Source organism: Sylvia atricapilla, chromosome 3 (genome assembly GCF_009819655.1).
Source record: "Sylvia atricapilla isolate bSylAtr1 chromosome 3, bSylAtr1.pri, whole genome shotgun sequence".
Lineage (NCBI taxonomy): Eukaryota > Metazoa > Chordata > Aves > Passeriformes > Sylviidae > Sylvia > Sylvia atricapilla.
Window position 1 is genome coordinate 36,220,148 of NC_089142.1, and position 24,907 is coordinate 36,245,054.

At 43.0% G+C, this 24,907-nt stretch overlaps 1 protein-coding gene across 2 annotated transcripts in view; it reads right to left on the reverse strand.

Annotated features, from left to right (window-relative positions):
• The window catches only part of LOC136358939 (gamma-aminobutyric acid receptor subunit rho-1), a 29,692-nt gene extending 7,586 nt beyond the window's left edge, over window positions 1-22,106 (reverse strand). Inside the window, exons 1-6 of one of the 2 annotated variants that reach the window (XM_066315127.1) lie at window positions 21,985-22,106; window positions 8,835-8,888; window positions 7,100-7,206; window positions 5,689-5,756; window positions 3,679-3,902; window positions 252-334 (exon numbers count right to left, since the gene is read on the reverse strand). In XM_066315127.1, coding sequence (XP_066171224.1) covers window positions 252-334; window positions 3,679-3,902; window positions 5,689-5,756; window positions 7,100-7,206; window positions 8,835-8,888; window positions 21,985-22,106 — 658 coding nt within the window. The remainder of the gene's footprint in view (window positions 1-251; window positions 335-3,678; window positions 3,903-5,688; window positions 5,757-7,099; window positions 7,207-8,834; window positions 8,889-21,984) is intronic. The other variant, XM_066315128.1, reaches the window with a different exon arrangement.
• Between the last annotated feature and the right edge of the window lie 2,801 nt (window positions 22,107-24,907).

Consider the following 24,907-nt stretch of genomic DNA (forward strand, 5'->3'; position numbering starts at 1 on the left):
CCACGGGCAAGACAGTGCTCACAGCTGGTTTTTAAAAACACTTGTTACAAACCGTCTAATTCTAGTGAAAAAAATACAGGCAGGGAGCTTTTCTTAGTGTTGAAATCTGATGACCCTGGTTAGAGTTCCCATGAATGTAGCAGCAGTTCAATTATTGGTATAATTAATTATTTATATAATAATTTATGGTATAACACAGTTTGGATGCCCATGGGGTGCCCTTGGCTTCCCTATACCTCTGCTTTACTTACAGCTTTCAATCTCCAGGGAACAGGTCTGTGTGTCCAGGGGAAAGCGACTAAAATCCATGTTGCACATTGCTGTTACTGTAACTCTAGGAATAATAAAAATCACTCCATTAAAAACTTGTCTCGTTATGTGACTGAAAAATAGTAAAGCTGTGAGTTTGGTCTTTTATTAAACAACTACAGCCTGTACCACTCAACTGAAAATATATTCCTTCCATTCAGCTAAAGCCATTCCACTTTAGTTAGAGCCATTTCTTCCTTCCAGAAAACTCCTGTTAGAAAAGGTGACTAGAAAGTTAGGCCATTACAAATGGCAACTAGATGACAAAAGTATTGAAGAAAATGAGAAAGGGCAAAAAGGACACTTCCCCCTGACAATCAACAAAACATATCTCTGCAGACATCTGTCCTTTAAACACATGCTTTGTACAATAAAATAATTTGCATTTATCACAGCCATCATAGTGCCATGAGGGATGCAGGTAATTTCCTTGCACATAGTGAATTTCCAACTGCTCAGTGGGAACCCGGTGATCACATGGGAACATGGTAATCAGCCACCAGAGGGCACAGGGCTGGAGCTGGAATGCAACAGCGACCACTGAAATGCTCTAGCCCATCAGTCAAAATCTCTGGCCTTGCTCTAGTCTGATTATCACATTTTTAACAGCATAATTTAGTGTTTGAACCGGAAGCAGCCATGAATCTTGACTTAACTGGTTCAGACTCTAGAGAAGTAAATGAAAATAAAAGTATAAATCATATTGGGGAAAGAATTAATAAGTTACAAAAGGGTTAGTGGTAGAGAGACATCTGTCACATAGTGATAAAGACACAATGCAATCCTCTATGTTAGGAGTCCTTCTGCACTAGTGGGTTCTGTCTGATGCTGTTTTCCTATCTGGATTTAGCCTTTGAGTGGAAGTGCTTGGCTCAAATAGAAGTTTAGGTGCCAGTGAGCTCTATGGTGGTTTCCAAGATGAGAAAACAATGTCTAGCAAAGAACCCTAAAAAGGCAGACACCAAGGAAAAATACAATCTGCAGGCAAAGGCTTTCAGCAAGGCAGACAGGCAGGAATGACCTGTTCGTTCTTACAGGGAGCCTTAGTCCTTCCCCAGCATTCACAAAGCATTGCAACCTCTGATGCTGAAAAAACCTGAAACTCAGCCAATTTGCTATTGAAAACATTTGCCACCACTTTGTATCAGGCAATTGTTTAAGCACAAGGCTGTGCAGCATCTGAGTAGTCTGATGTCCTCCTGTTCCCATCTTCTTTAGATAACTATAAATGCTTGCCATGCAGATGATTGGCAGAGTGTGTAGGCATGCATGCTATAGCTGAACAATATGTCATATTCTTGTCCTTTTTTATTGTACTCAGGACCTGACTAAACTTTGCAAAGGCCTAAAGAATACTTGAACCTTGTCTAATCTGCTGAGTGAAGAAAAAGCTTTGATAATAAGAAGGTAGGCAATGTTCAGGCTACGAATTCAAATGAACTGTAGGATAAAAATATTAAAGAACAAAAGAATTCTTGTCAAACTGATGCCCCCTAGGAAATCAAGAATTTTCTTGCTTGGCTTTTTTTTGTAGAATCATAAAACACTTTGGCAGGCTAAAAAATTACCCCTTCACCTTGTGGCAGGCTCAGCTTCACTTCTGCCACTACCAACATTCCCTAAAGACTTCCACAGCCATCAGACACAGTGCATTCTGCAACTTTCCACTAGTTAAATCTGTGAGTCTTGCTGATACTGACCTCCTATCAGTCACATTTTCCTTATTTTTGTCCTTCAGAATATATTATCTATCATCTGATGCTTTGTCTATTTATCAGGTATTTTGTTATTTCATTTCTGTGGAGGTGATGTTGACATTCTTGCATCAGAATATTGTACAGAAATTTCCTTTCTAATAGGTTTTTATGGGTCCTTTGGCAATACTTGTTTTCTAACTGGAGGGAGCTGCAGTCATGTAAAACAGAAGCACAGATTTTATTTTTAGAGACTGACAAAGTGATTGTCTGGGATAGAGTTATTTTTTTTTCACAGTAGCTAGTGTGGGAATACATCTTGGATTTGTCCAGAAAACAGTGTTAATAACACAGGGGTATTTTCATCAATGCCGAGCAGGGCTTCCACAGCATCAAGGCCTTTTCTGCTTCTCACCCTACCCCAAAAGGGAGGAGGCTGAGGGTGCACAGGGAGTTTGGAGGGGACAGCTGATCCCAGCTGACCAAAAGGACATTCCACAGCATATGGCATCATGCTTAGCATATGAAGTGGGGGAAGAAGAAGGAAGGGGTGAAATTTTGGAATAAAGGCATTCATGTTCCCAAGTGACTGTTATGTGTGATGGAGTCCTGCTTTTCTGGGGTGGCTGAACACCTGCCTGCCCTTGGGAAGTGGTGAATGAATTTCTTGATTTGCTTTGCCAGTGTATGGGGCTTTTGCTTTACCTAATTATCTGCCTTTATCTCAACCCACGAGGTTTTTTTGCCTTATACTGTTCCAATCCTCTCCTCCCTCCCACTAGGATGGAGTGAGCCAGCAACTACATGGGGCTTAGTGGCCAGCTGGGGTTAAATCACAACACAGATGCTCCTCACTTAGCATCTCCAAGCATGAAAGTGTTAATGATCGGAAATTAAAAAACCTCAGTTTAATAACATTCAGACTTACGTCAACTGATGAACTATTTGGAAAGTAAGGGAGAAAGCCAGGGCTGGGAAGACCCCTCGAGCCAGAGGACAAAGCAATGATGACCAAAAATGTCTCCTGCAAGAAGCTTTCATGGATTTCACATGAAAAGTGAGTAAAAAGCAGGAAGAGCCAAACCAGGAGCTATATACCCTTGCTCTGAAGCTTGTCACTTCACATGCTGAAGGACGTTCCCTCTGGTTTTTTTGCTTATCATAAAGTGGTACTTGGTATAATTTATCCTTCTTTATTATTGCTTTCAAGAACAGAAACTGCACATTTTGCTGAGCCTAAAGATTTGATTGTAGTGAAGTGGATAACTATAGCTGCCCTGGAGTTCTCTTTATTACCAGATACTGCCCTTTTATTTAGAATGTGCCCTGCCTCTTCAGCAGCGCCCCGTGAAGATTGCAGCCTGCTAGCCCTCCACAGAGCTGCTCCCAGGGACTGCCACGTCTGACAGCAGCTTCCCAACAGGAACAGGGGCTAGCCATGCTCACAAGGTAAAGGGACTTTGGTGAAACCAACAATGATGGCACAGAAACTGGCTTTCTGCAACAGGCACTTAAATGTACTCATACAGGCACTCAGATGCCTGTGGATAGCCAGCACATTCATTCTTTTTAATGCCTTTTTTTTGTATGAAGTCATGCAGAAACACAATGCAGGAATCAATTAAACCACTTTCTCTTTCCACTAATAGCTTACATTGACCGAATGCAGTTTTACCTGAGGCTATAAAGTACCTTCCCATCTGGCTGGACCCGCAGCATGACATTGTCCGTGGTGGTGTCGTGGATGAAGGAACGCTTGGAGTGGACGAAGAACATGTCGGGGACCCAGATCTTCTTCACCAGCCTGCCATCAAAGGTCATGCTTTGGTTGTTGGTGCTGGGGAAGGACAGCCTCTCATCTTTCCAGTAGTGCCTCAGATAAAGCGTCATGGTGAAGTCCTGCAGCAAACAGGCTTCTGTCACAACTTGCACCTGATCAGCACAGTAGTATTGCTCCTCTCTGGGACAAACCATGAACTGTAAAGCCTCTCTTCTGAGGGGACATCCACTCCCTGGGCTGCAAGGGGCATCACCAGCTGCAGCTTGTTTATTCATCAGGTCAGATAGATTTACTGGGTTCAGACACAACTCACTTCTCAAGCTTAAACATAGTACAGAATGAATAAGTGTCACTGATGTGCCTTCATTTAAAAAGCAAGTAATGATCTTGCTAAGCACCATGGCATTTTTCTACAAAGCTGAATGAGTTAAAAAGTATTGATTCTGAAAATATAAAACCTTCTCCATTATTATTTTACTAACAGCCAAAATCTACCCTTAATTTTTTTAACCCAAGACCATTTCAGAGTGTTGCAACATGATGTTAGAGGAGGAACAGGGACAATATTCAAATACCATGGGAACTAATTCAAAATCATAATGTTTGATTAAAAAAAAAAAAAAAAGGAAAAAAGAACAGGTTTGTTGTTTGGGGTTTGTTTGGTTTGGGGTTTGTTTTGGAGTTTGGGTTTTTTTCTTTAACTTCTAAGTCCTTGATGTTAGTTCTTCCACTTTGCTTTCAAGTCCCAAAGCTTTTTAGGGGCCCTCTGGCCACCTTCACAAGCTTTCTCCTCAAGCAGAGCAGGTGAAGGCTCAGGACATCCATGGCTAGCTGTCAGGGCACCAAGAGCACTGGAGTCAGGGAGTCAGCTGGAGGGGTCCCCAGTTCTGGGGAAAATGCTCACCCCTGAGGTCAGATGACTGCAAACGTCTCAGCCCACACAAGAGTTGAAATAGCTGCAGTGAGAGGAGCCTGACATGCCACCCCTGTGTGTGTCTGCCACCAGCTGTGCTGCCACACAGCCCTGTTCCTGGCTCAGGCATGGGAGGAGGTCCAGTGCAGGCTCTTTATCCCTCTGTCTGTTAATTAGGAGGACAGAGAATCTGGGGCTTTCTTTCCCAGGTTTCCTGTGAAACCTTCAGAGCTATTTGATAATTTCGTTGAAAAGTCAAAACATTTTGAAAAATATTCTGTATTGGGGAGGGATCTTTTTCTCTTCCAAAGCAAAACCTGAGTTACTGAGAGACTCTGCGAGTCACAGAATGTTTAGATTGGAAATGTGCCCTCAAAGACCATCTTGTTCCAACCTCCCTGACACTGGCACTAAACTAAGCTGTCCAAAGCCCTCTCCAGCCTGACCTTGAATGGGATGGGGCATCCACAGCTTCTCTGGGCAGTCTGTTCCAGTGCCTCTCTACACTCCAAGTAAGGAATTTCTTCCTTACATCTGACCCAAACTTACCCTCTTTCAGTTTAAAGCCCTTCCCCATTTTCCTTGGGAGCTCTCTGGCCCCTGACTGCCTCAGAACTTCTCCAAAGTGACACTATGTCTGCAGCATGTAAGTGCCTTAAAACAAACACATTCATTGGTCTCCTCAGAGCTTTTAAGTGTGTTATCGCTATTTAAGAAAATATAGAAACCCAAATCCTTTGAGACGTTCTTGGCAATGTTTTATCATTTTGTCCTAGAGAAAAGAAAATGTCATATTTCTTCCTCCTGCTTCAAGGGCCATGAAATGGTAGCATAAGGTTAATAGAAGTAATTGTTGGCAGGTTCAGATCAAACCTGAATCTGCCTTTAGAGGCTGTGGAGTGTTTGTCCTTGGCAGTATTCAAACCCTGTGGACACAAACCCAGGTAGCCTGCAGAGTTTTGGTCTCCAGAGGTCCAATCTGTGACTCTTACCATGTCTACCTCAGAAATGCTGTCCAGACTTTCAACTTGGACATCCACCCCAACAGGAATTGCAGGGCCTAGGGAAAAAAAAATAAAATTAGGAGTTGACAAAGTACAAACCTATTGAGACAAAGCAATCCTCTGACTTTATGATCTTACAGATAGAAATAGATGTTCAGTCTGAAACAGAAACAACAGTAAACCTATAGAAAGTATAAATTATTGAATTCACAACAAAAATCTCCTAATAACAATTAAAGTCAGTAATAAGACTGACCTACTACTAACTTTTTCTTTTTATTGTGTCATCCTACATGTGTCCCTTCAAAATTTAAAAATAACTTTGTGTTTAGCTATAGTGCTTGGATCCAGGACTGGTGAGATAGATTACTGGAAGAGGATTCATTCACAGAGAGACCAATGGTGGTTCAACAAAGGGAATCTGGGAGATTTTCCCTCACTTTTGCTCCCCTTGCAGGCTAATAACCTCCATGAGAGATACTATGTGTGTTTGACTTTCACGAGACTAAGTGCTCAGCTGTGGAAAAGAAAGGGTGAAAGGAGGGGATACACTGCAGGACACAGGCATGTGTCACTGAGCCTGAGGCTCCTGAGGGGAAGGATCCAACTGTGACCCCATGTAATAGGGATTCTGAACTTTTTCCCTCCTCCAGGCTTTGACTAGTCCCTGATATAGCTCTGGCAATTACAGTCCAGGAGAGCTGTCAAGTAAAATAATGCTCACATTTACGAACTGCTGTGAAACTGAAATGTTTTTAAATTAATTGAACATGCTGATATTTGGTATATTGAGCATTTAGTGATAAAATCTTCTTTCATCAGAGTATATAATGGCATCCTGGATTTGAATGACCATCTGTCAGCCAGAAAGGGTAGATAAATTACAACATTCTCTAATCCGATGGGCTGAAAGAAAGCGTGTTCTCCTTCATCCATTTCCCTGAAAGCTTCAGTTGCTCTAGCAAACAGCCACAAAACTGTGAGCAAGCATTAACACAGGCAGTCAAAATATTTTCTTTTGGGTTATAAAAGAAGTAAGTGAGGCACATCATTTGATTATGCACATGTATGGCCTTACTAAGACAAAACTTAGAATTTCCCCCATCATCCAGGAATAAATATAAGGTGTATTTGCAGATTTTTATCAGAGGAAAGTATCACTGAGCACCAGGAATAATATATTGTCAGTTAATCACATTTCCATGCCTTTGACTATGCTTTTTTCTCATCCAGAAGGTTATTTCACTGCTTCTCTATTCCCCCAAGAGTGCCGTGAATTCACAACTCAAAAGAAATTAGAGAAAGAAAAGCCAATACGTTTCTTCACTGCTATAGATGTTAGAGGATAAAGAAGTGACAACGTAAAACAGGAACAGTGACAAATGTGCATGTTTCATACCTCCAAAACCTGGTCTCATGCTGAAGTCATGGTCATCTATTCGCAGCAGCTGCTCTGACTTCGTCAGGGGAGATTTGGTGATGTCAGGGCTTCGTTTTAAGATTGGGCTAACCAGGAGGAGAGAAGCAATCTATGAGCTCTGCGCAGTGCCATTTACTCCCCAGAACATCCACCCCTTAGCCCATGAGCCTGTGATTGTGGCAGTGCTTGGCAGCACGTCACTAAAAACTGATTCCTGCACTGAGCATACAGTTTAGGCACCTGTGATAATTTTAGCACTGAGAAAACATTTGTTTGGTGGCTTTTTTGCCCTGTAAAATTCTCTCTGCATACAGCAGTTTGGGGACAGTCATTCAAATGTGTGGGCTAGAGGAATAGTATGTGTGGGCAAGTGGAGAGGGGGAGGCATTCCTGACATTGAGTTATGATGGAGTGTGAGGCCAGGAATTAGGGAAACAATATATCAAATAAGCTACTGGCTGTTGCCCAGGAACAAAATGGAGACAGTCTGGGAACCAGGCCAGGAGGCAGGCCATTCCCTAACTTGGGATAAAATGATTAGCTTCTGCCCTAGATTGCCATCAAGGATAAAAAGCAGCATTACAGACCTGTGAGGCCTCTGAGCATTAAAGAGCCTGGAGGGTGGTAATTCCAGAAGCTGTTGGAGTTGCACTGAATGCTGGACAGAGGAACCTCTGATCTCCCTCCACATCCAAAATGCAAACTGCTGTTCAGTGCCCCAGTGCTTTGACTGGGATGGTGATGGCAGCAGCTCCTTGGTTACTCCCTTGTGTAGGGAAGCCTTTGCTGCCCTCAGAGCCAGCTGCACACCAGACACTTGGGCGGCAGGAGGGCTCAAAAGGAGGAGGAAAGGTTTTGCTGGTTCTTGATTTTAGAAAAGAAGGCACTCTCAGAGAGGCACTTGTCTGAATATACACAAGACGAGCAAGAAATAGATTACAGGAAAACAGGCTGACAAAGAAACTTAATGAGGAAAAACTTCCTGAGATTAAGTTTCTCATAAATTAAAACTGCTTAGCCATGCTGTACTTCTCAAAGACTTGTTGAAAGTTGTACAAGAAGCCAGTGCAACACTCTCCTAACAGGCCAGTGGTGTTTTCAGCGACTCCTCCCTCAAATCCTTTATCTGGACAACAAAGTATCTTAGAAAGATGCCTAGTCTGAGTTCAGTAATTTCTAGGAGGGTTGAGCTGTCTGTCTACGTGAGTTCTAGTCATGAATTGTTTCTCAGGCATTTTAAAAGGTGACTGCTTTAGGTTTAAGTCAACCTCTGAAAGACCTGAGTGTACATTAGGGAAGGCTTATGCCTGTCCAAGGCAGAGGAGCAATATTAGCAGGCCAGTGGCAAAGCAAACATTTGTGATCAGGTTTAACTGCGCTCAGGAAGGTCTTTCTCCCTGCCAGCGGCAGTGGGAAGGACAAGTGGCATGACAAAGAGCCCATGGAAGGGGCTCAGGTCTGCAGGAGGGATTCCTGGCGGGAAGGCACCCACTGACACAGCACGGCAACACAAACACCAGCAGCACATGGAGCCTGAGGGGGTGTGGGAAATGGCCCCGTGAGGGTGTCAGCAGCGGCTTCCTCTGGGGCCTGCGGGATCCTGCCGATGGCACGGCGGTGCCTACAGACAGCCTGTGTGAGGGTGCCCCTCTCCCCGCCCGGCCGCGGGCTGACAGGCCGGGGCCACAGCAGTCTCCCCAGGATTGTCGCTTACCTGCCTTGCTTGTGCGCCTCGCCGTGGGCTTCCCGCCTCTGCCGCTGCGGCCGGCTGCGAGGGAGCAATGGGAAAGGGAGAGCTCAGACAGGGGACACGGGCAGGCGGCCGCCACCTCAGGAGCGGGGCACCGCACCCCGGCAGCATTGCCTGCTGTCACATGAGAGAAATGTGCTTACCTCTTTTTTTTTCACCCTTCCACCAAAGGCAGGTGTCAGGCTGGACATGGCAGAGGGTGGGGAGCGGGGGGGATGCTCGGGCTCACGGTGGGGACCGGGCAAAAGGAGAGGAGTCACGATTTTTGTAAGGTGGATGTAAGTCAAAACCTCTGGTTTTGACTGTCTGGCAAAGTACCCGGGCCGGCAGCTCAGGTCCCACCTGTCCAGCTTTGGCTGGCAGCACCAGGGGCTTTGGAGACAGCAGCTGCCATGGGGCCTCTGCCGTGGCGGTGGGGGCACAGCTGGTACACCTACAGGGCAGAGACAGCCAGGTATGCTCAGGAGAAGAAAATGTTTTCAAATTATTTCGCGGCGGGGAAAAAAAGAAAAAACTGTGAAAATTGTTTCTGGCTTCATACCGTCTCCCAGCCGGCTGTCAAGAAAGGTCTTCTCAGGTCTTCGGCCAATATTTTATTAAATCATTAAAAGCAAGAGTATTGCTTTTGGTGATGTAAGTGCTAGCTTGAGCAAAAGTTACATTTTAAACATTTAAGAGTCCTAAGTCATCTTTAACTAAAAATTTTAAAACAAATTAGGTTCTCTCTGTAATAAATGCTAACTCAAATCAACTCTACTAATTAGGCATTTTGCCCATTAGCATACATTTCAAATCCCTCTGTAGAGATTTACAGTGGCAAAATGCCTTTTGCAGTAATAGTTGTGAGCACCTGAGCACCATCACCCTTTGGTGTGTGGTGGAGAGACCCCAGGCCTTGTGGGACAGTTCCCTTCTGGCCTGGGAACATTCCAGAAGCCAGTAGTATCAGAGGAAAATTCATCTTGCTGCTGCCATACAGAAACAGACAACAGGACAGGAATGGGCACACTGGGCTGTTGCATTGACTCACCCTGAAGCGAAGCACTGGATGAGTAGGATTTTTTTTTTTCCCCCAGAATCTGCTCTGTACTTCCCAGAGGAATTCTAGGAATAAGTGCACAGGCAGCCCAGTGTTTGGGGGAGCCTTTGGGCCATGCAGCGCCATTGCCATTACGAGAAACAGCTTTTGTGGCACTGGTTGGACCTGGGCATCACACAGCAAAACATTTGTCAATGCAAGATGCACTTTCTGGAATCCTCTGCCTTGTTCTACAGCCTTGCTGATATGTCTCACTGCTGCCTGCTTCTCATCTGCTGGCTGTCAGGAAGTAATTTCCCGTGTTTTGGGGATAAGCAGATTCTGGCAACAAGCTGACCGATTTACATGACTTTAAAGTGCCCTAGTAAACTCTTGGCTGTTCAGGAATAATGCTGGTATTTGAACAGGGATGAAGCAGGCCATGTTCTAGCAATTCCTAATTTTCATTTCCTTTGTAGGTCTTATCTAATTCTTCACGGTGGCTCTATCCCTATTCTGCTTTGTCAAGGGAGACTTCAAGGCATGGCCATCAAGGATTTGTGGCCAAATCATCCCCATCCTCTGCACTCAGCAACCCCAGGCACTTCCTTTTATTTCCTCCAGGTGTTTCTCCATCTCCTCTAAAATGAACTTTATTTTCTTGTAACAAACAAGCAAAAAAATGTCCCCCATTCTCCATCCACTGCAGGGTACTGTGTTCATTTAAGCTTTGGTTCGGGTGTTTAGCGCTTTTTTTGCCAGCCCTGTTCCCCTTGGCACAGCTCTGTAGCAGCAAAACATTTTTACCTGTTACCCAGTTACTTCAATTTGAAGCCCCATTTCTTTCTACTCAATAAATATCTTTTCTGCTCTGGTTCCTGGGGAGCCTTCTGCTGGCTCAGTGAACAATGGCAGCTCCATCATGGGACCCCATTACCCTGCTTGTCTGGGCTGTGAATTGATGGAAAGCTGCTGTGGCTTCTGCTGTTTCTGGGTGTTTGTTGTCAACAGCCTCAGCCAAGAGATTCAGCCCAAACATTGTGCACAGATTGCTCAGCACAACTGGCTGTGAGTGTCCCTCCTGCCTTCACTGGGGTGACAGGCTGTCTTTAAAACTCAACAGTCGTTCCTGAGGTAAAATATACTGAATAATGAACAATCCTTTTCTTCCTCCCCACAATTGTCAATATTTATCTCCTAGCAGTTACAATGCCAAAAGGCATTTCATGTCTCTTGAAGCTCACAGAGATGCTTTGTGATAAAACAACAGGAGCAGAGTGGCATTTTTTCACAGTGCTCCCTGTGCATTACTAGAGTAGCTCTTGGGCCCCTGATAGAAGCTGAGGTGATGCAAGATATTCAAAGTCATTGTTACTGCCCCAGACCTACTCACTGCTTCAAGGGATCTTGAGATGCTTCTGACTCAAAGTCTGAGGCTTGCTGGGGCTGGGAGGCAATGATGTGGCTGAAGCGTAGGACAGCTGAGGAAGAAAATCAGCCAACCCAGATTTTGATCACTACTGCTACAGACACAAGGCAAAAAGCAGTTACTCTTCTTGTATTTTAAAGCATGATATTCCCCATTGCTCTAATAGTCACTCCAACACAGCAAGAAGGGTTGCAGGGTTAGGGTTAACAGTGTCTGATTTTCAGAAGAAACCATACAGCCTCTGAAGATCCCAGCAGGTATTTCCAAATACCCAATTTCACGGGACATGTGCCAAAGGAATGTCAGGTCGACACTTACAATGTGCACCAGAAACCCCATGTTATTCTTCATCTTGGAAATAAGAGCTTTTGGAGGCAACCAAAACAAATGTGCAAGAGGTCATTACCCATCACAGCATTTTAGTTTGCAATTACTTCCGCAACATACTTTTTCCCATCTATAATCTCACAGATCTTTACAGTATCAATACACCTTTGTCAATCCCATGTCCATCCTGCCAAGACTTTGTTCCCTGCAGGGACTTGTGCTGCCTCCACTGCCCTCTCCTGCTTTGCTCAGATGTAATTTGATGGGAAAACCAAGCAGAACACGGGTGCTGGCATTCTCCTGCCCATCAGGGCGTGAGGTCTGTGCAGCACAGCAGGTGCAGGACGGGAGGCACAGTACAAACTGTCCATCCCTGCTCACACAGGGATCGGAGCCCAGCGCTGAGTGCCATGGGACGACGGGCAGGCAGGAGGGACTTTCATCACTTTCTTTACTTTCCAGTTAGAAGTCCTGCTGAAAACTGGCTCAACAAGCTCAATATCCCCTGCTGCCTTGCATCAGTGGAAAGGAAGTCTGTGGATCAGCCACACTGCAGTGCAGCATCTGCTGCAGAGCTCATATATGACAAAATTAAGCAGGAGAGGGCAGCGGAGGCAGCACAAGTCCCTGCAGGGAACAGTCGTGGCAGGATGGACATGAGATTGGAAAAGATGTATTGGTACTATAGAGATCCTTGAGAAATGTAAAAATCTTACTAAATACCTATTGAATGCCTATATATTTGACTAGGCTTTGATTCTACCTATTTTATGACCTGTTGGTGACTGGGGTTCATACCACATCAGCATCCTGTTAAAGGCCAAAACCAGGTTAGGGAATGGGGCAGAAGCAAAAAGGAGCTGGGGCTTGTGTGCACAAACATACAGAAGTTTCCTGCAGGGAAAAAGTAGGGCAGAGACAAAGGGAGCTAGGATCTGCAACAGCGCCTGTGCTTTGGGTGAGACTGAGGTAAAAAAAGGCTCGATGGGTGGAGGTGGAGAGGGAAGGGAAACATTGGGTAATGCCAGAAGATATCAGAAGGAGCAGAGAAGAGAGGAGAAATCAGACTCAAACAGTGCCTCATTATTTTGCGCAATGACTTCTGGGGCACAGGGAGCCTGCACTGTCCTTCATGAGTGGTGGTGCCGCCTCACTACAGAGTGGTGCTGGACAGAGATAATGTCCAGCTCCTGGAGACATGTGAGCCTTGCTGGGCTAAAGAACTTTTCAGCCTGTGTCCCAAAGGAAGAAAATAGTGTTTGGAGTGGGGAGTTCACAGGAAGTTCTTCCATAGCATGCCTTATGACTTGCAAATGAATTGGGAAGGCCTTCTCAGCAAGAAGGAGACATGGTGCAGAGCCCAGAGAAGAGCTTTGCAGGGAGAGGAAAAGTGAGCTAGCTAAATGGCAAGAAAACCTGTCCAGCACCTGAGGGAGGAAAGAGCAATCCTGAAATGAGAGGAAGCTGCTTTTACCTGGTGACATGCACTTCACCAGACATGATCCACTGTGTAACGCATTAATTCCCCAGGGATAATGTAGGATAAAAACCCACTAATTTGTGTGCAAATTGAGAGACTTGCAAAGCCGTGAGCTGCAAATAAGACTCTAGGAATTGAGGAAAATTTTTCATGAAATTTGGTTTTTGGTGGTGGGGTTTTTTTGTTTGTTTGTTTGTTTTTTTAATGGGGTGGGTTTTTTTGTTTGTTTTGGTGGTGTGTTTGGTGTGGGGTGTTTTTGTTTTTGTTTTTTGCATTTGTCAAGCTCTTATGTGTTTGTAAGTATTTTGGACCATGTGTCCTTATGATTAGTAGGTTTACAGATCGTGACAAAAGGTCATACATTTCTATTATAATATATATTGTTAGATATTTGAAAGGAAAGGGGGAAATGGCACTTTTTTGATGTTTATATCATGAAGTCTGAGAAACTGTGGGATTCAGAGCTCTTCTACCATCATTTTTTTTTTTGAGTGATACAGAAAATTCAATGAGAACCATTTTAATCCATTATTACTTGAATACAGGTCAGTCTCAGAATCCAAAATATGCATGAGACATATACACATCCTCTAAAAGTTGCACTTCTTTTGCTCTTTGCCTGGACATAAACACTGACTAAAGAAAAAAAGGGAACATACCTACACATATTAATTACTCACAGAAAAGCCATCCTACATGAGGTCTTGACACTGTACCTGATATTGCAAAAATGGAAGTGCCCCTGTGTTGCAGGAATTGGGTCCAGTGCATGCATGGATGTTATGTTTTGTGTTACATATGTTGAAAGGAAGAGTTGGAGGAAGCAGAAGGTCCATCCTGACAGCTAGGAGGAGACAGGCATAGTACCAGCACTCAGCCAAGTAAAAAGGAGAAAAAAATGAAGGGAAGGGGAGAAATAACTGGACAATGCAGAACGTGCTGAAAAGCTTCATGTCTGACCCAGTCTCAGAAGAAAAATTGACTTGCAAGCAGACATCAGCACAGTGTAGATCAGGGAAGGACAATTTAAGGAGTATTTAGATATTTGGAGGTATTTAAGTCAGCAGAGGCTGATGGCACTTCCCCACGAGCACCAGGAGTACCAGTCACTACAGACTCTGAGCTGTAAGCCATCACCTTGAAGGACTCCTCAGAGATGAGTGACGCCCCTGGGAAAGCATGAGGGTGAAAATAATACCCGGTTTTAAGAAGGGTGCAAAAGAAGAAAGTTGGGGTTTTGAGATCTGAAAATAAATTGTGACAAACTTAAGTGATCCACTGGTTTGCCTCTCCCCCAGGGAATAATGAGATTATAAAGATCAGTCAATGTGAATAATTGACGTCAAACCAGTCTAATGTCCTGTCTGATGGTGTAACTGGCTGCCTTAGTGTAAGCAGGAGGAAAAGTAGATTTGAATGAGGTTTTTAATATTTCATTACTAAACAAGGGAAATAGGGTTGAGATGAAACTGTGACTTTGAACATTGTTGAAATACCATGGTTAATGTAGTGCCATTAATTTGCTGCTGGGAGATACTAAACAACATTTCACTAATTTCATCCTGGAAATAGCTGGTCAATATTTTCAATAATAAGACAGATGACAGAACTATAAAACTCAGGCATGAAGGCAGGCTTGAAAGAGAAACAGGCATCTGGGGATCTGGGGTCACAATTCAAAGCAGCCACAATGTGTTGGAGAAAAGGTCTGATGGCAGTACAACAAATTGCAGTAAAGGATAATGCTAAGAACTACACGGAATATGGAGAAATAATTGTATAAATGATGAATGGGGAATAACTGGCTTAAAAAATAGAATTGTAATAGAATAGAACAGAAAAAGCAGAATTGTAACAATTCTGGTGTTGGGGCAGAAATATTCATATTGGCACAGGACCAGAGACAGATTTAAAGTAAATGGATTGAATAGTAACAAGTAAACAGGCTTTTACCCAGAAGAAAGCCAAGTAAGAAACTGTTGAATCAATTGTCATTGGTGACACAGGATTGGAAGGTAACAGCTTTCCACTCCTTTGGAACTCTAAAAATCTGACTGTTCCATTGGACTAATTAGCTACAAAGACCATAAAAAACACCAAAATTGACACCAGATAAATGCAGTATGTATGAAGAAGAGCAAGAGGCAGTTTGACTTTTCTTGAAGGATATAATGCCCTTTAGAATTATGGAAACACTAAGTTTGGGAAAGACCTTTAAAATCATCAAGTCCAACCATCAACCTGGGGCCACCACCTTGTTGACCATTAAATCGTATCCTCAAATCCATATATACGTGTTTTTCGAACATTTCCAGGGATGGTGGCTCCACCACTTCCCTGAGAAGCCTGTTTCAATGCTTCAAAATTCTTCCCATGAAAAATACTTGTACTAACTTCTAATCTAAACCTCTCCTGGTGCAACTTGAGGCCATTTCCTCTTGTCCTGTCACTTGTTACCTAAGATAGATAAGAGACTGGTGCCCACTTCACTACAACCTCCTTTCAGGTAGTTGTTGTAAAATAATGGCCATCTCTAAAAAGTTAGTGATCTTGTAGACAAGAGTGATCAAGATGACACGTTGTACCTCATATTCCAAGACTGTTGACAGATTCTCCTTGTAAAGAAATCAGTCAGAGAGAAGCTCCCCACATGTGAATGGTTACAAAACAAGAAACAGAGGAATTATGGAGAGTTTTCACCATGAAAACAAAATTTACTGAGGATATTTAACTGTTCAAGATAGTTAATATCAGAACTATGGGTGGAGAATTGCAGCAGAATCTCATGACTTCAGAAAAATTCAGTGCTAGCAAATTCAGAAAAGTGTACATTGATTTCTACTTTGTATTTTCAATTTTTTCAATTTTGCTTTCAGAAATGATGTTAAAATAGTGATGGCCTCCAAACCAACTGTTACTGCTAAGGAAGTGTCATTGGGGTATTTATTGATAAACTTCAGCTTAATGATGCACAGTGCTCAAGAGGACCAACAGTGGCTTGGCATTACTGGGAACAGAGCAGCAAACCAGACAGAAGGCATTTCTATGCTGTTAGCAGCACCAAGGCATGTCCACATCTCACATATCTAATGCGCATAGCTAGAAAAAATACCTGAGTAAGAGAAGAGATCTTGGAGGTGGAGAAGCCTTCCAGGCAGTCTGAGCAGGGCTCTCAGAGTGGGAAAGGAGAAAAAGCTTATGAATTCAGGAGTAGCTTGGTGCAAGTGGGCAGGAATCTGTCACTCAAGATTTTCCACAATGCATAGCAAGGAGAAGAAATTTGAAAGAAAGTACATAAAAATGGCATGTCATCAACTGTGAAATTCACTCTGAAATCTGTGAGTGCTTTCATACAAGTGAGTTTGGAAGGTGAGTGAGCATTTTTAGAAGAAAAACCATCACCATTTCAAATGTGAACTCAACCCTGCAATGAGAAAATCGATTTATATGCGCTCAGGAGGGAAGAAATTACCTTGCAGCGTCTTTGAATCGGGCTGGGGTTGGGGATTTTTTTGGCTAGGCTGCACACAGCCTGTTGTGTCTCCTCACACCAGCTCATAAAACACATTGCAGTAATGGTGGGCCAGAAGAAAACATGAAGCTGCTGATCCTGAGCAAGTTGCAATATTGCCTGGAGCTTCTATCACTAGGGGCCAAGTAAAGTTGCAGAGTACTTGAGTGTATGAACATAGCTACAGAAGTGCCAGTAGAGACTGTTCTGCCACAACTGAAACTAGTAAAGTTAGGAAGCTGTGTGGCCCATAGACCCAAAGTAAATTCTAGAAGGGATGAAAGGAGGCTGGTGATAATGACGAAAGTAGAAAATTGAGTTTTCAAAGCACTGTGATTTGCTATGAGAAGCAGAGGGGGAACACTTCTGGCTAGTCTGAGAAAAGATGCCATGCACAATTGAAATTTCTTGAAAGAATGACAGAGGTGAAAAGGCAAATGAGAGAAATAGCGAAGCAATAGCAAAAAATAAGCTAATGTATAAAAAGATAAAGAAGAGGAGCACTGTTGGAGGAAAGAAAAGGATTTGAAGTAAGCCACAAAGTAATATGAAGTTAAAAGCAACAGGGTAAATCTTGGCAGATCTGTGTGACAAGGGCAAGGGATGCGATTAGGGATAAAAATGAGGCAGGTGAAGCAGAGGGCAGAGAAAGGGACAAAAAAAAATCCCAAACAAACAAAAAACCCCAGCTTATTGAAGAAGAGGAGAAACCTTGAATGAGGGCAAGAAAAGAAGTGAAGGAGATGAAGATAAAGGGAGGAAAGGGAAAGGCAAGTTACTAACTGGGGAGGTGGAGACATGCCACTTGCACTGGCCTGAAGTCCACACTGGGCCTCTTGCTGGCCCGAGATCCAGCACTCTGGAGCAAATGGTGTCCAGATACAACTCAAACTGATCCTGGAAAGCCATGTATTGGGAGCTGCAGGCTCACTTGATCTTGCTCACCACTGATAATGTGGCAATGCCTTCACCAGTCTTACAGTCTTACCATGCACTCCAGAAGTCTGATCTAAAGACAGCTTGTATTAGCAAGGTTTGTTTATGCAAATGGGTTATTATTTGGAGATAAGAGTGAAGCAAAATTATTACAGCATGGTCAGGGAATGGTAGGGACATGACTAACAACATGAAGTGAGTCTCGTAGGTAAGATTAAACAAACATGAACTATAGATCTTTTACAGTGAAATATTTTCTGTTGAGAGCTGTTTGTCTGAAAGGTGGTTTTATTGTTGTCCAGAGAGATTTTAGTGTTAAAAGAGATTTTTTTTTTCCCCAGCAGTTAGCTCTGGCAGAACTACATGGCCCAGCTCCAGGACATCCTCTCTAGTAGATTCTGCAAGTTTAATTAGCAGCACAGGCTTTGGCCTTTTTGTTGGCACAACGATGTTGTGACTTTTAGTGAGCTTTTGCATCATTCTAGTGACACCACCCCCCCCTCCCCCCTGAAGCCTGGTGGCTTTCCAAGAGCCTGAGCAGTTGGGAAAACAGCAGACAGCTCTCTTGCCAGTGCTCCGGAACTCAGCTCCTTCCTGTAGGAGTTTTGGCACTCTGAATCTAGCAGGCATAAAAAGCCTTGCGATCCCTGCAGGTTTTGCACACGTCTGACTGCAAGCTGTGAACAGGTCTGCAAGGTGAGAAAGCTTTTATTTTATATTGCTGCTCTGTGAAGTGAAATTCCTTTGAGGTGATTTGTCCTGGAGATTAGCAAAAATAAGTAGTTGAGTCTTTGACTGGCACACAGACATTTTTATAGTGAATTACAATATTTGAGGGCTCTGTAGTAAGAGCCATGCAATAAAGATATCTACTGTGCTGCTTTCGCTGTGTCTGTTTGCATACTTTGACCTAGACAAATTGCCATTTTCTTGTCACACTATGTGACAAAGCCTCAACAGTTTTAAGGAATTATTTGGGACTTTTTTGAAATTCCTATCATGCAAACCCAGTCCTCATAAAACTGGTGCATGAACGAACTCTTGTGGGCAAAACCTTGCCTGTCTGCTCACTCTTCTTCACAGCTCTTGTGTCTCATGCTAGAATGGGGTACCTGTAGTGACAAAAATTGTGATAGAGAAGGTGTCTGACCCATATACTCCATTCACTGTATTTCTAGAAAGTGAAGGCTGTGGATGTGAGCTCAGCTGGATCTGGGCAGGTGAAAAGACAAGCCCTGGAGCTGAAACTGCAGATCCAGTGGTGAGTTTTAAATTGAAAGCAGGGTTCAGAGCAAGTGAGTCTCCTTGGAAGAAACTAACACACCATCTAAAGAAACAAGCTGAAAGCCTATGTATTCCTCCATCAGCTGCACCATGAGAATCAGGAGCAAAGCTAGACACGTCTGTCAGGAACAGCAGGATTCTGGCAACCCACCGAATGTGGCAGGTCTTTACAGCAGGCGGCCTCTGCCATGTGCCAACACTGGTGGCTGGTGCTGAGTTCTGGCACTAGGGCAAGAGGCTGATCTTGTTGTCTTGTAGGGGTTCTGGGTGTTAGGGAGGTCATGGGTGCAAATCAAGCCATCTTGAGCATCCTGTGATGGTGTGGAGACAGCCTTTTCCACTTCAAATGGATTTTCCCATCAATCTCCACTGAGCTCTGTGTCTTTCTTCAGAGGGAGAAAGCTACAGTGAAAGGATGGATTTCAATCCTGGTCCTTACCACAAGCCTTATGAAGCAAGGGATAAGAGTGTTCAGAGAGGAGTAAAGAGGTCAGTTACTCTAACTTCTCCTCCAGCATAAAGGCTGTTCAGAGCTGGGTGTTGAAGGAAGGGGAAAACAGAGTCAAAACCAAACTGTTCAGGAGCAATGTTCTCTGCAAGTTTTTCTGGTGTAATACAGCATCCTCCACTGCTCTGATTTGAATCCAGGATCTAACTCTGTGATGGAAAAAGGCACAGACTTTGATTGAAGTGCTAAGGAATCATGCCTACTTCAAAACTGTTTTAAATAACCAAGCATCTTAACATGTAAGAGACCACCCCATGAGAGCAAATAGGCTCGGCTGTACCTCTGAGATGAGGTGTTCTGCCATACACAAATGCCTGGTAGTGTTGGGCAGGCATGATCTCCCACTGGGAGATCCTGACAGCAGTCCCAGAAGGTCAGGGGGATTACCTCTGTGTACAGCACCTGCAGGAGGGCTGTACAAATACTGCACTGAGTCCTGATGTCAATCCTGAAAAAGCAGTGAAGGGACAGAGGAAAATAAGCAAATGGCTGGGTGAAAGCTTGGGAAACATCCTGCACTGAGAAATGTAAGAAGCTTAATCTCCTGAATGTATATAAGCAGAGATGAATGGAGGCTTGATCCACCTGCAAACATCTCGATGGAGAGGAGACAAGATAGCATAGAACAGGACCAAATGGATGGAAGCCAGAGTTATAAAATACTTGCAATCCCGTTCTGAGTTTGACATTGAAGATTAGGGGTTTGGTACAGAAGGGTTTGTTGTTCATGTTCCTGAGGTCCTATGGTCATCCTATGGGTGGCCATAATCATCTTTTTTTACCTTACATGAGTGTCTCACAGGCTGTCCCATCACAAGGCAAAGTGAGCACCATGCTGCTGATGGACAACCCTACAGCCACAGGCCGGCTTTGTTCCTCTCTCCCCATCAGCTCTCCTCAACATCACTGTGCCCTGCTGAGGAATAAATAGGCCAGAAATTACCTCCCAGGCCAGCGAGGGCATTCTGGGAGGGCAGTGGAGCCAATTCTCCAGAGCCACACCACCTCAGGGCTTTCTGATGGGCTTACCCTGGAAGAATTACATCTTATATACAAAGTATGGGTGAAGAAGCAGCTCCTGCATTTACTGAATAGGTATTTCTTTTCCATTTTTACACATTTTTAACACATTTCTGCTTTGATTTTTTTATATTGTCACTTCATTGCACTGACACTCTTAAGCATTGAGTGCAGTGTAGAGCTTTCCTTCAAGATGATAAACAAGAAAATGGCTATGTGTGTACATTCCTCTCATCTGGAAGCTTCCCAACTCACACGGTGGTACCTTGCTACTCACCCCTTTAATTTGCTACAGCCAACACATCACCTCTGCTGTCACTGTCATGAAGCCTCAACAAAAAATGGGATTTTGTGCCTGTCTTGCACCCATACCGTCTCTGGTGATGCATCCCCTGGGGGCTGGTCACAAAGAGACCACTGCATCCATTTTGCCAGTTTTACCTCCATAGAGGTGGTGTCACTGCTAAAGCCACCTCCTAGGTATAAAATGGTTCATGGAACCCCAAGTACCAACTGGGACACTGCAGTCACTCTGGAAAGCACCTCTCACCTGCAACAAGGGGCTGTAGGAAAATAAAAAGGCACAACATTTTCCATCCCTTCCACCTTTTAGTTGTTTTTTTCTGAAGGCTACTAGGAGTGGTTTGAATTCCTTAGGACTGTGCCATTCCTGCATTTCCATCGCTATACACTTTACAGTACCGATGATGATACAGAGTCTTTACAGAACAGCACTGTAGTGAAGCAGAGACAACCCAGGTTCAGTCTGTCACAAGCATAAGTACATAGCATTTAAACAAAATTAAATTGTCAGCTATATTCTTACATGAAAAAGAAAAGAGGAAAAAAAAGTATTTTTCCTTCAGGTGTAACTTGTTTTATACTTGAGCATAAAAATCTTCACACAAAGTTACAAATATTTCCCAAATAGAATATAAATAATCAGAACTCAGCTATAGCAAAAACCATTCCTCAACCCAAATCCTCCTAAAATGGCTGTCTACAAGATAGTGAGAGCAAAATATCACATAGTCTTTTTGTAAGAGAGAGATAGAGAGACAAAGAGTAGACAACGTTTTAAATAATTTTAGCATATTAATACAGTACACTGAATGCTCCTTCTGTTTCTTTTGATAACTGAGAGACTCCTTGCTGAGAGACTTTTTTCCTTTTAAAAGATCTATAAAACAAATTACATGGAAACAATAAAACAAATTTTGAATGTTTTCATCTGAGATCTCAAGTCCATCTGATCTTCAGTGAATGCAGCAATTCTCATGGACCTGAATTTCATTTTCACTTTCATGTAAATATTCTATTACATTTTAACCACTAGAAATATAAATACTTCTTTTTTTGTACCCTTTCAAACTTTGAGATGCTTCAGAAACCTATTTTTTAAAGAAGCAGTGATTTTCACTGTAGAAAATGCATTAAAACTTGTTCATTGGCAAAAGAAACAACAGAAAATATTTTTGTCTGAGATATCACAGTCTGCAAATGCATGCTTAAATTATCTTTTAGTCATTTTATCATCACTCTAAACATTACATTTATCCAAACTGTAGCTACTTGTATGAATGTAAAAAAATGAGACTCACCTGCCTTTTTTGTATACTTCATGTATTTCTTTTCCTTGTCGGTGGGTTCTGCATTCAGTGGATAAAATCCATCCCCACAGCAGGAGGAAGATGCTAAAATGCATTTTATGGACAGTCAACATGTTACCTGAAGGTCCTGTATCCAGAAATAGTCCATACAAGAAAAAGAAAACCTAAATGTAGATCCTGTTTCTCTTTTTAAGACATTATCGGTCTGATCGTTATTGGAAGGATGTTTACTCATACAAAAAATCATCCTGCAGTATTTAATCTGGACAGTGGGGAAAGCAATTTCCACTAAACCTATAAATCCTTCTACGTCAGATGGCAGGGATTTTCTAGCAGTGTTGAATTCACGTATTCTAAGACAACAATTATTTTTAGTCCAAACAGGCTATTTTATTAATTGGTTTAAATTGAACCCTATTCAAATACCTGTGGCACATATACATATATTTCTGCCTTATGAAGTGAAGTAGTGCATTTCATTAGGTGTCATTGGTAATTCTTTAATCACCAAACTTATCTCTATTGCAGTAATATTTGTCACAAGGATAGCAATAAATTGAAAACTATTAATAAACATATACCAGTTTCCTGAAAAATTTAATTTTTATTTAGCTTCACAAGCAGTATTTGATCCTGTATATTCTTCCACATTACTTTAGCATACAGTGGTGCTGTGGCCAGAGTGGTTCGTGCTTTCACAACTTGTGCTCTGCTGAGTATCATGTCTGGAAATTATCCAGTGTTCTGAGGAACAGGAAAGGACAGAACGGGGGAGATGGCTCTGCCCTCTGCACAGGGATGTTTGAAGTCTTCCTGCTGAAATTGAGCAGCAAATACCCACTAGAGCTGCAGGAGAACTTGGGGGCCTGGTGTGTCAGGTGTCATGTGGATGGCAAGATTCTCAAGACCCTCATTTGTGGTAACGAAAATAAAATGGCGTGGGTAGAAATAGGGCTGGTTGAGCCAGCCACACTGCCCATCAGTTTGGAGCTCACACCCTTCCTGCACAACCCACAGCTCCGTCTTTACCCTCCTTCTCCTCTGTGCCTCCCCCCAAGGCCTCACAGCTCTGGTTCCGATTTGTGTCTTCTCATGGAGACCTCCCTCACCCATGCCCTGCTGACACCACCAGCCTTGTCCTGCCCCTTTGCTCACAAGGCTCTTCTTCCTCAGCCTGTTACCCATGGATTTCTATTTCAGAGCAGTTTGTCAAGTCACCCAATCTCTTTCTACAAACCCTGGGGATCAGATTTTCACCTGGCCTAAGCTGCTGTGGCCTTACTGACTTTGGTGAGCATTTACACTACCTTGGGATCCATGGGAATGACACGCTGAAAGGCACTAACATTTCATTCAATCAACAGATTCAGTCACCAGCAGTTTGTTGTGATGACTGATCAATGCTATTGTTCAAAGAAGTTGTACTCGTTTAACTTTGAAAATCACCTGGATTCAATTTACACTGATTTATGCATCCTTCTCAAGGAGAATAGAAAGCACCTTAAAAACTGTTATTTTCACCTGTGGAGATATTCGATATACTCTTCTCAGTCTCAATAACCTATGTAAATATATTTTGATTTATACATGCTTAAAAAATACTAGTCCCTTTCTTGTGCAACGGAGGAGCAGTGTGGATTGACAAACAATGGATAGCTATGAATTCACTTAGCTGCCCTAAAACAGCTGGAGGTGCCTTGGTACACGTGAGAGGAGGGGAAACAATTATCCTCTCACTAACAGAGGGAACTTACCAAAGGACTATATCAAGAAGGCCAAAGAATACGTTCCATTTACTCTTTTTTGGGGGGGGGATTGTTGTTCATAGAAAAGGTCAACTATGAGCAATTAATAGAAAAATCCTAAAACAAATCATCAGACAACTTCTAAATTCCTTAAAGAAAATGGCCAGATGAAGAAGAGACATGGACTCCTGAAGAATAAACATGTGGAAGAAACTTCTTCCCCTGACAGGCTTCAGAGCTGGGGGAGAAGTAGACTTAGACTAAGACTTAGACTTAAGCAGTAGACTTAGATAAGCTTTCAACACCATCTCACACAGAACTTTCATAAGCAAGACAGAGAAGCCTGGTCTTGCTGAAATGTCTGTAGGACTGATGCAAAACATTGCAAGCTTTAGCTCAGTTGATCTTACCGTACCTGGAGAGCAGCCATCCATGACTATCTCCTAGCCTGCGAGGTGTAACATTTTGCAAATGACCTGCAAGGCGCCTGCTAACCACCTGGTTAGCACCCTCTCCACCCAGAGAGGGCTGGAAATAGTAGGAACGGCAGTGTTAGGTCTCCAGGTGTGTAAAGTCACTTCAAACAGAAAAATACTCTGCTCCAAATGGCCATGAGATACAGAGCAAAAAGGTAACAGAGATCAGTAAGGGAAAAATGAGGCAAAAATGAGGCTAGGTACTAGATTAGATACTAGGGATATTTTCTAACAATAGGGACAGGGAAGCATTGGAGCAGATTACATGGAAAGAGTTTGCAAGTGTCATCATTAGAACTAGTTAGGACAGGTATAGCGGATCTTGTCTTAGGACCAAAAGTTAGACTACATTACTGCCCAAGGTCACCTCCAGCACTAATTCTTTCTGATTTTCCCAGAGGAAAAATGATGGAAAGTTTCCATATCAGAATTAGAAAAGATGTAAAAATTCAAACATCCAGGAATAAGAAGAGAGATGGCCAGGTGCCTTATATATGAAAAAATAAAACAGAAAAATTGGACAGAACAACTTCCAAAAAGTTTGTCCTCCAGTTTTGCTTAATACTGGTCTTGAGCAGATGGACAATTATTTTTACCTGCTTTCTCCATGAGAATGTCTAGAGATTAAATATATACCGATATTTTTATTCAGTAGGTAAAATACTCTGGACTATGAAAGCTATGAACAGAATG